The 15,454-nt window shown below is 37.9% G+C and overlaps 1 protein-coding gene across 1 annotated transcript in view; it reads left to right on the forward strand.

The window, feature by feature from the left end:
* LOC132133143 (junctophilin-3-like) overlaps window positions 1-9,652 on the forward strand; it is a 29,133-nt gene extending 19,481 nt beyond the window's left edge. Inside the window, exons 3-5 of the mRNA XM_059545879.1 lie at window positions 2,906-3,030; window positions 4,708-5,678; window positions 8,446-9,652. Of these exons, the coding sequence (XP_059401862.1) occupies window positions 2,906-3,030; window positions 4,708-5,678; window positions 8,446-8,526 (1,177 nt within the window). The 3' untranslated portion in view covers window positions 8,527-9,652. The remainder of the gene's footprint in view (window positions 1-2,905; window positions 3,031-4,707; window positions 5,679-8,445) is intronic.
* Window positions 9,653-15,454: the final 5,802 nt, after the last annotated feature.

A 15,454-nucleotide genomic window follows, 5' to 3' on the forward strand; every position in this document is an offset into this window, starting at 1 on the left:
GTCTCACAGCACCTATGGATCAGTCTTCGTGTGTGTGTGTGTGTGTGTGTGTGTGTGGGGGTGTATGTCTGACAATATACACACAGTTTAGAGGCCCTCTATTAGTGAATGGATGGTTTCTCACATCCAGTCCTCACTCTCTGACTGTACTCTCAACACCTCCAGAAGCATCCCACAATCCTCCTCTTATTCTCCTCTGTTATCTAATTGTTTGTCCTTTTTATACCCCACGCCATCTTCTTCTCTCCCTCACTTTCTCTCCTCTGCCGTTGCCAGGACAACCGGCAAGGCAAGGGGTGAATGCAATCCTAAGATCTCTCTATCCAACCTACCTCGCTGTTGCTCACTGTCTCACACACACACACACACACTCTCGAAATGCTCTCGCGCCCACATGTTCTGACCACACCACATGCTATGGCCCCATTTGAACCCTCACATGTTAAAGCACTCACATACACGCACACTTTCTCACACACACATGCACTTGGTTTGGCTGGCTGGTTGAAGACAGCCTAGAGCAGAAAAAAAAGGGTGCAATCGATGAGCATCGACATGCAATACTGCACCAAGACAGCCACTGCACAAACAAGCAGAGAGAACCAAACCAGGGGGAAAAGTTCAGTGAGAAAGGGAGACCATCCTCATACCTGGGGTTCATTTATATGAATAATCTGCCTGGAAGTCGGCTGGAACACCACACATTCATTAAAACTCTGAAAATAAGTGCAATAAGTTATTTCATGTTTTTGTTTAATTTTCCAGCAAAAATTATATTATACTATTTTAACATTTATTCAATAATATTTGAACAGTTTTATTAATTGTTTAATAATATTTGTGTTAATACGTTTTCATGAATACAATTTGAATTCAACTACAAAATCAACTACTATAAATAAGCTATTTCAAACTAAACTAAATTAAATTATTATTTTACACTTCAATATTTATTCAGTAAAATGAAATGTAATATTTGAAAAATTGTAGTTTAACAAAATGAAACTACTACTAATAAACTATTTCAAAATGAAACTACATAAGATTTAATTATTAACAGTTTATATTTTTATAAATATTCAATGGAATGTAATAATATTTAAACAGCTGTATAAGTTGTTTAATATCTATAATAAACTAACTGATATTTACTATTCATTACTACTTATTCATTACAAAACTAAATACAATTAAATTAATAATAATTAAATATGAATGTATAAAATTTTATTTAAACAATTGTATTTATTGTTAATATTAATATTAATTAAATAATACAAGTCTAAATAATTGACAAACGACTACTAACACACTTCATTTAAAACTAAATAAAATTCAATTATTAATACATTTATAATATTATCTTGCCAATTTGTCCAAATAAACTCAATTCCAGTAATATTTTTCTTATCTTGTGCACGTTTTCCACTAAATCAATTTATCTTGTTTTCTATTTACTGGATACACAATCCAGCGCCCCTGCCAGCATGATGCTGTGCGTCATCACGCAAAGTCGAAGTGTCGATCGCACACAGGTAAAACAGATGGGTGAGATGAATGGGAATCACACATTAAAAGGCAAGGTTGTAAACACTAACTCTCTTTTATTGTCTCAAGCACAGACCACATTGATTTGCTCAGTGAATTTTTAAGCAGCCGGAGCAAGCACTGTTGCCTGTTCTTAGAGGTGCAGATGGGAAAAAATGAACAATACATGCGTATTGTAGACGATAATTGTAAAATGTATGGGCTTTTGCTTATTTATTCAGAATATGTTTAGCCTAAATCTTACTGTTTTGCAACTACTTATATTTACATTCAAACATGGTTATTTAAACTGCAGTACAGTTGGTTTATAGATCATGAATTGGAGTCTTGGCAAGTTTACGGAGTTAAAACAAGTGAGAATTACAGTGTCACAAAGGCATGACTATATAGAGTCCCGAGAGCATCTCTCAGAGTGAGGATGTGTGACTGCTGTGTAATTGTTTGCCTTCAGCCTGTATTTATCATCAACCCTTGGATAATCAGAGCGTCAAGATCTTGGTAGGCACTGAAGCGTGTGGCTTATAAATTTAATGACTGGAATGTTCATTGGCTAAACCATATGCTGTGTGTGTTTTGCTGTGGTCGGCTTCATAGAACAAGGTTTTCCCAATTAAAACTGAACAACCAAATCATCATTCATAAAACTTAATAATACTGTCCTATATTAAAATATACTTTTGGTTTAGGATTACTGAAATCTCAGCATAAAACGTTATGTAATGTGACACAGATGGACCTATTCCACAACAACAACAACAAAAAGTATGGTCGAACTTAGAATAGATCAGAAATTGATTAAATCATGCCAAGTGTGTGTTGCATTTCAGAATGGAGTCAGATCTGAATCTGAAAGAGTTTGCAAAAACAATTATTTAAATATATATGGAAAAATAAAGACCTTTTAGAGGAAGAGCAAGTTATTACACTTTGATGCAAGATTAAAAAGTGCATCAATGATTAATTTACAATAAGAACTTGCAGGAAAAAAGTAAATAGTATACATTTTGAATTAAAAGAAGTTAAAAATATATATATATATATTTAATAAATCTCCCTTGTCTTATTCTGCTAAATAAACAAACAAATAAATATATTAAATGTGTGTGTATATATAAAATTTTCACATTCTGAGTAAAAGCGCATAATTCAAATAAAACTCATGTCTTCAATTGCCAAATATTTGAAAATAAAACTGAAGTGTATAATTTTTTCAGAGTTAAAAAACATTTTGGTTACACTAGTTACTCTCAAATTGCACACTTCACCTTAAGCACATGCCTACAAACCCTATCCTTTTCTAACTCAGTTTTTTCTCACCACATCTCACCGTCTTTGTCCTGGACCACTTCATCCACAGGACAGTTCACGCCAGAGGGAAAGCTGATTCCGCAATGACAGCAGCACAGAAGGCCCAGGAAGAATGCAGGCTGGCCCGGATCACCGCCAAAGAGTTCTCCCCCTCTTTTCAGCACCGAGGAAACAGTGAGTGCAACCCCCGGAGTATGGAGACTAAAAATAACAGGGACTTCAAACTTTTGTGAATGCTAAATATTCCAATATGTTAACTTTGAAAAGACTCTGTGATTTGAAAGGTGTTAATATTTTTCATCAGTTCTCAAAAAATAAGAGCAGGATTTGGCACGGATCATTTTATGCTAGCACTATCACTTAGAGCTAGATTTATATGAGTGTTTTAGAAATAGCTCAGAAGAAAAATGGCAGAGTATCAGTGAAAGCGGCTGTGTGTGTGTGAGTGTAGGTGCCGGATGGGTTTAGGACTGTAGGGGTCGATGCCCCCACTGTGCCATGCGGGGGGAATGAGTGATAGAAGGGGAAATAAGAAGATGAGGGGAGCTCAGCACTGACCTTTCCGACAAGCCCACGCAAAGCTAGCCGGCATACACATTGCAATTTATGTATGCACACACAATACCCACTCATACATATTCACACCACCCACATAAATAAACACACATACAATATACGCAGTCATACCCCCACACATTTGTAAAATCTATACACTCTCAAATTGCATCCTATTACAAAACACCCCTTTACAGGAGGGCTATAAGCATTCATGCTGTGCTGGATCAGTGTATGTGACCTCCTGGAAGGGAGTTATGTCAAAGTTACGTGTTATGTGATGACCTTAGAAATGTTAGAACAAACTTGGTTGAGATGTGCTGACTTGCAACAGATTTGTAAATAATGTTTAGACTTGGAGTACAAACCTTTTATGAGGTTAAGTTGAAAGTGTACTTACGGGTGCATAGGAATGTGTGCCTGTATCGCAAACAGACTTGAAAATCTTCTGGTCTCATCAGCTGAGCTGATTAGAGCAGCCATGGTGCTGACTCTGGAAAGCTTTGATAAGTTACACTTTATCAAGCTTACCAAGAATGGCCCATGTGCTTCAAGCTATCAAGGGTTGTACAGGAAATCTTCACCTAAAAATTTCAATTCTTTTATGATTAACTCACTCATTTGTTGTTTCAAAACCACTAACCAAATATTTTTTTCTGTGGAACACCAAGAGCATTTCTGAAGAATCTTCATGAAGCTCATTCCCATATATAGCTACAGTTTATATAGGGACCAAAACAAAAAAAAAAGACCAAAACAACATTAGGGATGCACCAATATTAAAATATCATAAGAAAATCATAAGCTACCAATCATAATCTGCATATTTGAACTGAGGTGCCACGTTTGGTTAAGAGCCAAAGGATAATCAATGGTATTTTGGTGTCACTGACATCAAACCTAGAATGGGCACATCAACACCCCATTTTTCGAATTTGAACACTCTCAAATGATTACAGACTAAAGATTTTCACTTCATAAAAACAATAATGACTATCCTATGGCTTCAGAAGACTTTGAGCATAGAGAAAAATACTAAAAAACATTGCACAAAAAAAAAACAGTTCTGAAACTATGCCAAGACAAATAAGAGTTTGATTTAAGTCTACACAAAAGAATTTCTGTGCAATCTTAATTATGTCCTTGTTTGTTGTTGTTGCTTGAGACAGATGGAAACTTATGCAAGGGCATGTACCCATTCCATACACCCCCTTTGCAGAATAAAGTAAAACATTTAAAGTATTCGGCATGCCTACATGTTTTAAAATTAAAACTTGTCTCTCTGTCTCGGAGTAGGAGTGGAGTGCCAGCGACCCAAACAGCAGAACTCAAGCGAGAACGACATGGAAGTCATCTCCAGTGGGACCGCGGATAGTACTGAGCTCTATATGAAGGGATCCACACCTCCAGAACTTACCCCAGACATAAGCCCCACTCCCAGCAGACCCTCCACACCTCCCCGAAGCCCAACCACCAAATCTTCCAATCGCACCAAAAATGCCCGCTTTCTACGACAGACTGCAGTGGATGATGAGCGTGGAGGAACGCAAGAGATTCAGGTGCTTATGGAGGGAAGAGGTGGTGGTGGTTCGAGTGGAGGTGGAGAGTACCTGAGGGCTAACAGTTGGAGCGAGGACAAGCGTCCCTCCCGTGGGGGCAGTAGTAGAGGTGGTAGTCGGGGCAGCAGCCGCTCCACAACTCCTTCAGTGCAGGACGAGGTACGGGTTGGGGCGGCACGGGCCAATGGCCACAAGCACTCTTCAAATCATAAGCCTCGAGACCACAGCTCATCCAATCACAAAACCCAGCGGGAAAGGAGGCCAGACGGACCCTCATCTTCTTGGACATCTCAGCGGGTACACAGCGACAGTTTGGCTCATTCACGTCTCTTAGAGCAGGATGAGGAAAAACTGAGCAATTATGAAATGGAGATGAGGCCGTTGCAGCCAATGGACTCCCATAACTCTCAAAAGCCCTATGGGCATGGGGAAGAGTGGCACAGTCACTCAGAGTCCCGTGGACATACATTACAGCGACGGGGTAAAAATCGTGACCGGAAGCAGGATGTCCGGGACACCTCAGGGCCCAGGGATGACCAGGAGGGGCCGTCTCCGGACTCAATGCAAAAGTTGGACAATCTACGAGTGGGGGAAAAGCTAGAGGCTCGGCCTCTTCGCAGGGACCTCACACTCTCACCCCCACAAAAATCTCCACCTATTGCACTAGAGCAAGATAACGAGAATCAGTCTCAGCTCAAAGTGAACTCGGTAAGTGAAGATGTGCTACACAGAATTCAGGGAGAGTGACTTATAGTTCACCCATAATTGAGAGTTTTGGTATCCCTTACTCAACCTCATGTCGGTCCAAATTTGTATGACTGTCTTTCTTTTGTGCAACACAAAAAGAGTAATACATTAAAGGCCTGGGTATACTTCACTTTCCACATTCCGTTCCGTCTTGCACACAGCATTCGCATTCGCACAGCTTTTAAAATATACTGAACTGTGCATGAGTGCGGAAGGACATCCTCGACACATGGTCAGTACCACTTTCTTGACTTGTTCTGTTATGTTCCACGGACAGTCTGTGTGGTCACAAAAATAGGGCTGGACGCGGACAGTGTTTGCAAAAATCTGCGAAAATTCTGATGGCTAAAACTGCGTCACAAGGACAGGGCGGGACTGTCGTGGAACGTAGATGGCTGAAGTATACTTTGGGCTTAAGAAAGACCCGATGCATTTACAACAAATAGGGACAGTAGCTTTCAAGCTTTAATAAGGATGCTAAACACCATCAGAGTTTGGTAAAAGTGGGCCATATGAGCCCTGGGTAAGAAAAAGATGACATACACTTTTTTTGCAGGGGTGTCTAATTCTGCTCCTGGAGGGCCAATATCCTGAAGAGTTTGGTTCCAACCTGCCCTACTTCCCTGGACATTTCTTGTAATCCTAAAGGCCTTGTTGAGCTGGTTTATGTGTGTTTGATTAGGATTGGAACTAAACTCTGCAGTGCAGTGGCCCTTCAGGTGCAGGATTGGATATTCCCAATATTTTTTATCATATTTTTCGTCTTCTTTTATCCATTCATTGAGTTTAAATGGAAAAGAGTGACAAGCACAGTCCTCAGAATGTCTGTTTTTGTATTTCATGGAAAAATTAAAGTCCTACAGGTTTTGGAACAACAAAACGACTAGTAAACGAAGCTCAAATCTTAATTTCCGGGTGAACTATTACTTGAAGTTAAGAAATAATTTCAAACATAATTCACAAACTTAAAATTTCAGTAAACATTTTGTCAAATAAAATCTATTTGTATATTTGATCATAAAATCCAATATCATAATTTTGTAATCAATCAAATACATTTATATTTGACGGCAATAACGCCAGGTGTTTTAGTAGCATGAGTAGGAAGAAAAACCTCCACAAACACAGCGTAGTTGTTTGGAGTCCCAAGGGAATACAGGACCTGACAAAAGCCTGAGACAAACAACCTGGACAGGTCCAAACTTCAGACTGTCCCCTTCCACTGCCTAGCAGCCCTACGATCTCTTGCTGCACTAAGAACACCTTGGTAACAGCAAATTGGCAAAGTGGCTCCTTCCACAACACAGCCCTGCATTGGCTGTCCCACACTCTGTTGCTAGGGAACAGCTTATGCCTTGCTCGGGTTGCGTCCAATCAAATGATTAGAGTGAGTTCTAAGAAGGAGGGGGTTTATGTTTGTAGCCGCAGAGATACAAGCAATGCAGCAGACTTGTGTAAGACAGGTTTACATGAGACAAAAACACATCTGCACAATAGCTAGCCCCGATTAAAAGAATTAACAAACACTGTCAACATTTTTAACAACATTTATGCATTCCGGAGATATCTAAACAACTGATTAGCTTAGCACAGGAGGAGGAAGAACAGGCCCTACACAGCACACAACTGTCTGACTCTGCAATAAAACAACCGTGGAGAGCAAAATATTTTGCTTTTATAGGACAGGACGCTAAATGTGACTTTATAAGATATGCTTGTCCTAATTCATTGAGCAAAATCAGTGCTCACAGCATCTTCTTAACACTACTGTGTCCAGTTCGCTTGTCACAGCCTAATTTCATGCCTCACATGTGTCTTGCATGTGCAGCATACGTGTCCCTTTGCTCAACGGTTGTAAACATTGTCCACAACAGGCTTACATGAGCCCATCAATTAAAAAGTGCACTTGACCAAACCGACCTTTGCAAATACGTTGGTCCTTATGAGGGCTGGCACAATGCAGTACAGACTCTAATTTCCATTGAGATAATACCATATTTCTGGTAAGCCGAGGGGAATGGAATAGTCATGCGGCTTTCTTTAAATGCATTGTAGTGTGCAAATGTGTTTTGCAGTGAATTTAAGACTCTAGTATGTTGACTACTTAATACACTGTGGAGCAAATTCACTTAACAGCAACTTTAGTATGTGATACTTCAGCACAAATTCTCTCAGCAGGTGCAAAACGTACTGAAATATCGGCATTGGTATTTCAGTCATTGTCATCCTGTATCAGCACAAACATGCCACCTTTCTATGCATATTTGGTTTATAAAGAACAGTGTAGTCACACAAAGTGAGTACTTTTCGCTTGCTGCAATTAACACTTAATGTTAACCATTTGCAGTGCCTCCACACCCGCTTACTAAAACTACAAAAACATAAAAAATTAAATGTTTAATTTTAATATTTCTTTGGGCCTTAATGATCATAATAACGTAGTAGAGTAGAGACGTTTTGTAAGATTTCTAATCAGGCACTAAAATGAGTACCCTTTAAAGATTCTTTTAGCCAATGAAATCACTCTGGGGTCATTGTTGTGGAATTACACCAGACAAATTGTGTTCTAAGGCATGTTTGCACTCTTAACTGATTTGCATAATTTATTTTAGTCAATCATGCACTAAAACAACATAGCATGCAAATAAAAACTGTTAATTTTTAGTGAAATCCACACTGTATAAACAAAAATACTGACCTTTCTCTTTTTCTCCTTCTCAATCAACAGGGCTCCAACTCTATTCTGGTAGTCATGGTGATTTTGCTCAACATTGGAGTCGCCATTTTGTTTGTCCATTTTTTTATTTAAACTCTGCATTGCCTATCAATTCTTCTTGTCCAGCTACACTATTATCAAATCAATACTAGTGTCATCACAACTGATCTGGTCCCGGACCATTTTTTTTTTTTTTTTATAAACAAATGACCAATGTACTTCTATTGAAGTTACAGCACGTCAATACGAGGACTGAGGAAGGCAACAACAAAACTGGGCTCAGCAGTTCTGTCTGCTTTTCTGTCTCCAAAGAGCTCGTTTTGATTTCTTAATTTCTTCTTATTATTTTTTTTTATCTGAAATAGTTACAAGCATCCTTTTGAACATCTAGTTTTATCCTATGTATTCATTCACTCATTAATGCTGTTATAAATATATATACTTGTTTCTCTTTTTTATTTCATATTTCTTACTTGCCTTTTCTTGACAATGCTGGTGGCTTTTTTCAGTTTTCATTTGGGTTTGGTTTGTATTTGGGTGTTGGAGTAATTTGAACTGTGGCTTTGGTGAGGGAGGGTGTGCAAGGTAGCGTAAGGGTGAAGGGCGACCACCATCGACATCTTTTTGGGTGACGGCAGCATTACACAGCTATGACGTCAACAGGTTCAAAGTGATGGGAAACGGCCCCTGTCTAACCCCACCTGCCTCCCTCGCGCACCTCTCCTAAGCATTGCTTATGTTTCTCCATGTTCTTGTTTTTATCACTCTTTGGAATAACACGTCAAGCGCTCCTCTCATTTCCTGTACACCTCCATTTTTCTTCTGTGTGGTATGTCAACTACCAGCAGACTCCAGAATGTCATGGTGGGCCTGAAATGAGAATTAAAGTCACTTTGTAATTACAATGGACCTTAAATGAGTCTACATAGCTTTTTGATGTATAAACACCTTCGAATTTGCCTAAAAATGTTGCATATGTTGAAAAGAAGTCTGCTAAACAAGCACAACCACTCCAAATTTGGTTAGTTAAAGTTCAAGTCTGGTAATCACAAAGGCACAGCGCCACCAGCGTTTCAGCATCTGCAACATTTGTACTCGGGCGAATCTGACCCAGATGCATTTGGAAAAATTCCCAGATGCAAAAGTTCTACGATCTGAAAGGGCTTTATCATTAATCTTGCTCCAAATGAAACCTTTTTTTGTTCCTCAGCAGAATAAATCATAAAAATTTAGAGTAAATTTTTTTTTTATTAAAACAGGTCAAGCATGTAAGATTATACGCTGTACATTCAACACAACGTAGCATGGGTTCGATCTTTGAAAGCACTATCGCAAGTTTGAGCTTTTCTGCAGCATATTTTAGTTTTTTTTAAAAATAATGTTGTATGAGGGCAAGGACATGACATTCTGTGAGGTCACCATCATTAAAGCGCCCCCTTACTCTCTTTGATGAAATGACGAGAACGTGCGAGCACCTGCCGACCTCACCATGTACACCTGAAAGCCACATGCTGCGCGAGATGCTAGTGTCCGACCAGACATTCAAGAGACTGTTAACGTTTTTTTCCCCCAAATGCTGCTTTCAAAAAACTAATATTTATTGATAAAAGAAAAAAAAACTTTTTTAGCTATTTGCAAGATGTCTGAAAAATGCCGACTGCCTTGTTTTTTCTAAAAGTAAAAGAAAAAAAAACATGTTGCATGCTAACGTATGTTTTAGTTTTGCATAGATAACTTTATTGGGAAAAAAGTACAGAAAAGTGTGCAAGTAGTTTTGGATGCGACGTAAAAAATACAAAATTTAATTGGAACTTGTTCGACACATTTTAATGCAAATTTGTGAGAATGTATGAATTTCTACGATTGTACGAATTGGTGATTTTGTATCAATTTGATCAATCTAACTTGTACAAAAACGTAGCATTTGTAGGTAAAATTTCACCATGAGAATCCACTTCAAAGGAGCATAAGCAGATCCTACGAATGAGATAAATTCACCACCTAATTACCAACATACAAATTGTCATAAGAGATTGTTGAAATTTTTTACTTTATTGGCCAACACCATGATACACAGTGGAACAGGTCTGATCGGGCATGCCAATGATGAATGTGTGGTCCAAGTGCTGGTCTTGGCATCCAGCAGCCTTTCTGCCCCAAAATCAGAAACAAAACTAAAACGAGTGAAACAAACAATCAGAGAGGTGTTTTGTTTACTTTTTTAAAGCCAGCTAACAAAACGCAAAGACTGAGATGTTTTTATAGCATGTGTGTATGGGCTTGTACTTTCCCCCTTGAGTCTGTCCTCCTGGCAATGATTCATTCAGTTTGTGTACTCTCTATCCCTCTTTCTCGCCCACCTCCCTTCCTTCCCCATATTTCTCCATTTCTCTATCCAGCCGAAAACAAATGACCAGAAAAATTAAATGTAAAAATGATAACTATGCTGATGTCAACAAACATACAAGCTTGGGACCCAAATGTTGTACATTTGCTCAACTTGGGTCCTTGGGTTGGTCCAAGAAGTTTGCAAACTCGCTGACTGGCTCACTTTGATACCACAACGGCTGTAAGTGATGGGGATGGTGGGATTCCAAAGGGTCTTTAAAGCAGCAATTTTCTGCAGTTAACCCACACTGTCGGCTCTTGTACCGTTTGACCTGGATGTATCCATCACCCTATGCGCCTATAGCATGCCCAAGCATGCCCAGTTCTTTTATCTCTCTCTCTCTCTCTCTCTCTCTCTCTCTCTCTCTCTCTGTCTTCTTCTATCATCCAGTTCTTTACTTTTCCTGGGGGTCTGATTCTTTTTGAGTTATATGGAGAAAATAATGAAAGTGTTTGAAAGTAACCTCTTGTGTTGTGGTTATTGAGTCTTGTTTTGTTTTTTTTGGCCTTTCAGTCTTTCTCCTTATCTGTTACCAAAGTAAAACAAATTATGGTTCCAATGCATTTACAGAAGATAGAAATCATATCTTTTTTTTAATCTGGATTTTAATAGAAAAAAAATTATTGTATTACAGTATTTTTTACAGTAAAGTAATAAATACTGTAAAAAAAACACAGTAAAAAATGAATACTGTAATAACGAGATTTTTGTGTAAAAAAAAAAAGTAAAACACTGCTAATGGTAATGACTTTTTTTACAGGAAAAAAATATAATATTCCTTTGTTTTTTCTTTCAAAATATAATTCTTAAAAAAATATGGCATGTTTTTCATTGGTAGGATTCACTCCTTGTATTTAAGTTAGAGTGAAATTGATGCAAGATTCTCAGTGCAGATGACAGCAGGTAAAACCAGACAAATAGGTGAAGCATTGAGATTTCCCTGGTGAGATTGTGCCATCACTATAGCAACTTTCATATAGAATTGTTCTTAAGCATGTCAAAAAATAGGGGTGTGGCCTCTATCACTGCACACAACACACATGAGGATTATTTTGAAGGGGAAAAAAACAGCGCTGTCAGGACGTCCTCCACAAAGACTGTCAAAAATGTAAATTAATCTACTTGATGGATTGAGAGTAAAAAAACTGAAATGCACCGAAAATATGAAATACAGTCAGCAAGGGCACAAGGCCAATTCATTTCATCTTCAAAGTCTCTCTCATGTCCTTGTTTTGTCTCTGTCTCTCACTTTCATCCTTGTCCTCTCCTGTAGAAACTAACCCCACATGTCATCTCTCCTATTGTCACATCATTGAAGCATGACGTGGAATGCTTACAAATAAGCATACAAATCCACCTCATAACTGACTAAAGAGGGTTCGGGCCGGTCCACAGAAAAACCTGAGCAAAACCTCTCAATTTTAAAGGAATAGTTTGACTTTATTTATATTCACTCACCTTCATGTCACTCCAAACATGCATGACTTTTTTTTTCTGTGGAACACATACACACAAAACGCACACAAAAATTGAAGCAAAGACTGTAAAACGCCAAAAAAACAACTCCATAACAGTATCAAAAAAGTTGTCCAAAAATATATTTTCTATAGTACAAGAACCAGACAAATTTAAGTGGCTGTTCACACAAAATGCACTTTTCCAATCCACTGCGCTTCTACTTTTCCATTGATTTTCTATGTAAACACACACTAGATGGACATGTTTGACCACTGCGCTTGCATTTCTAAATTATCAATGTGAGTGTGAATGAAACACAAATCACTCCTTGAAGTTATTGACACCATAGTACCCATAGCAAGGTTTTTTTTGTTGTTTTTTTACCATGTACACTTATTATAAGCAACCATGCCTTGTTCCCTTTGAATCCTTGAATTCTAATGACATTACACCAGTATAGTTTCTCTGACCCAACTGGGCATCGGTGGCATTTTTACATGACCGCCTCTTTCTCCCCTCCACCAAAAAAGTCCGTCTGACCAGCTGCCTGTCTGCTGGGTGGACGTCTGTTAGGAAGTTAAGCCAATTTCGTCTGAGATTACTGTAATAGAACCACTGTGTAGAGTTCAGCCTTGCCCCAGCACTAGAAGAGGATTATGGGTGATTTCTTTAAATCTATTGGTAAGACGGAAGTCTAGAAGGAGAGGGAGTTCTCAAAACAACCCTAACATCATATTGGGCCTAGACAAATCTCACAAAAACATTTCCAGGTCACCTCAGATCTAACCATAAAGAAAATTAGGCCCATCATTAAGGGTTTTTTAAATGTAATATTTTTTTATGACAAATAAGCTTACTTTTTTTTCATATATGTCCAGATGCTTCCATTTACTCTCATGATTATTAATAATATTCATTAATGAGTATTTCATTACGCTAAGTAACGATCATTTTTGAACTATTATTACAGTGAAACAATTCAATGTTACACTGTAATACAATTATTTTATTTAAAACAGTATAGTTTAAAGGCAGAGCAACAAAAAATACCATAATTTAGAGATCTAGACATTTTTGGATATATGCTTCACGTAACATTAATGAGTAAAATGCTTTACTTTAATAAAGTGAAATAATGCTGTAGTAAAATAATTTTAAATCAGTATGTCAAATATGACAATCTAGGAATTTAAAAACAGGATTTTGCAATAGGATAATGATTGCATTTATCATAACCATGCAATGAAAAAATTATATATATATTCAGCAAGGATGCAGTAAATTGATCAAATGTGACTGTTATGATATGTATAATGTTAAAATACACACACACACACACACACACACACACATATATATATATATATATATATATATATATATATATATATATATATATATATATATTTATATATAGTACTTATTTTAACATGATAAATATCTTTACAGTCACTTACTCAGTCATTAGTTTAGCAGACTAATAAGGTCATAAGGACAGCCACTAGGTAAATAAATGGAATCAATGAAGAAACGTGGCCTTTAATCTTAAAGAACTGTCAAATTTGTCCCGGTTGTCTTTCTCTCTCTCTCACACTCTCTCTCACACACACACACACACACACACACACACACAAACACTCTTCTGACGCATCTCTGATGACAACAGGTTCACATGCTTCAGGAAGTCAGAGCAGGACTTTAAAAATGGTGACTTTAGTTATTTATTAACTCTCTCTTTTTAAAAAAGAAATTCAGAATTTTTTTAAATGATGGTGAGATAGAGAGAGACAGAGGGGAGATTCATTATCTTCTCTATCTACATCACTCATTTTTCTGTTTCTTCACAGAAACTGTGATTGCCACTTGGCCTTCCGCTTAGCTTAGCTTTCTTTAGCTCAAAGACAAAACTTTGAAGAAAAATCTGCTTGCGCTAAATAATAAAATGATTTGATCAAATATTATGGAATTTTGCTTAAAAAAAAGTATGATTTAGAGTAGTGGTCACATTCTAAAAATGCCTTCAGAGTCTGATTAGAAAGACTAACGGAAAGCAGGAAAAAACAATGCTTAATGCAAATAATGAACACTTTGAGGTTCAGCTTCCCTTATTAATAAAAAAAATAGTTTGAAAATAGTAAAGCCATGTTTTTCATTCATTCATTCTCTTTAGTGCAGTCTGCTAATACAGTATATAGGCCTATAACACATATCCACTCTCTTTATCACAAACAAACCCTTTAATTATCTTCTCAAACATACATGCTCACACACACATTTAATCTCATGCCTGATCCTCAAAGAACACCTTGGCCATGGCACGGCCAACCTTTTGTACTTTCTTCTCTTTGACATCAGGACCCATGTTGGCTCGGGCCAGATCCAGCCAGTACTTCTCAGTCCGTGTTTGATAATTCTCCAGGCTTTACTGGAGGATGGTCTACATCTGACAGAGGGAGAGAGAAAATGTCAACCCCTGTCCAGATTACTATTTCTGCTCTCTTTCAAAATCTAAAAACTTTTTTGGTTTTCCTAAACAACTTTGTTATCGCCACTTGATATCCAATGTAAAATCCGGGACCTGAAGTACTTAAATGGAGATACTCTGAACACGAAACGCCCCCGATGTGGATGATGAGGCAACAAAGTGTCTTTGTTTAGCATGCTACCAAACCATGAAGCAGTCACAAGCTAACAATCAGGGATGTTATTACAACTGACAAGCGAAACAGGCATCTAACAATAATGAATTTAAGCGAGAAGGATCCCAAAGCAAAATACACAGCTCTGGCTGTCAAAAAGAATCAGTGGATGTTGACCTGGGTCTTGGCAGATAAACCCTTTGTCATCTGTTAATGTCTACCTCATGGGCCTGACCCAAATCATGGCCGTGAACATTAAAGAAAAATGTATGTGTCAACCCTCAGGGATGGCTTTGAGTCTCATTTTGAACCGTTTGAAAGTAAATATTAAACTTACTATCTAAATACTTTTACATTTCACAATTGCGTCTGAACTGCAAAATTAAATTGACACTTCCGAAATACAGACCTTCTTCACTCTCCTCTTTGGATTCCCCCTCTTCCTCATCATTACCTCCCTTTGCTGCTTCTTCTTCTTCTTCTGATCCGGATTCTTCCAGCCAGTCCTGCGTCTCTGTAATGAGAATTCAGTGCT

The sequence above is a fragment of the Carassius carassius genome, chromosome 50 (genome assembly GCF_963082965.1).
Source record: "Carassius carassius chromosome 50, fCarCar2.1, whole genome shotgun sequence".
NCBI lineage: Eukaryota > Metazoa > Chordata > Actinopteri > Cypriniformes > Cyprinidae > Carassius > Carassius carassius.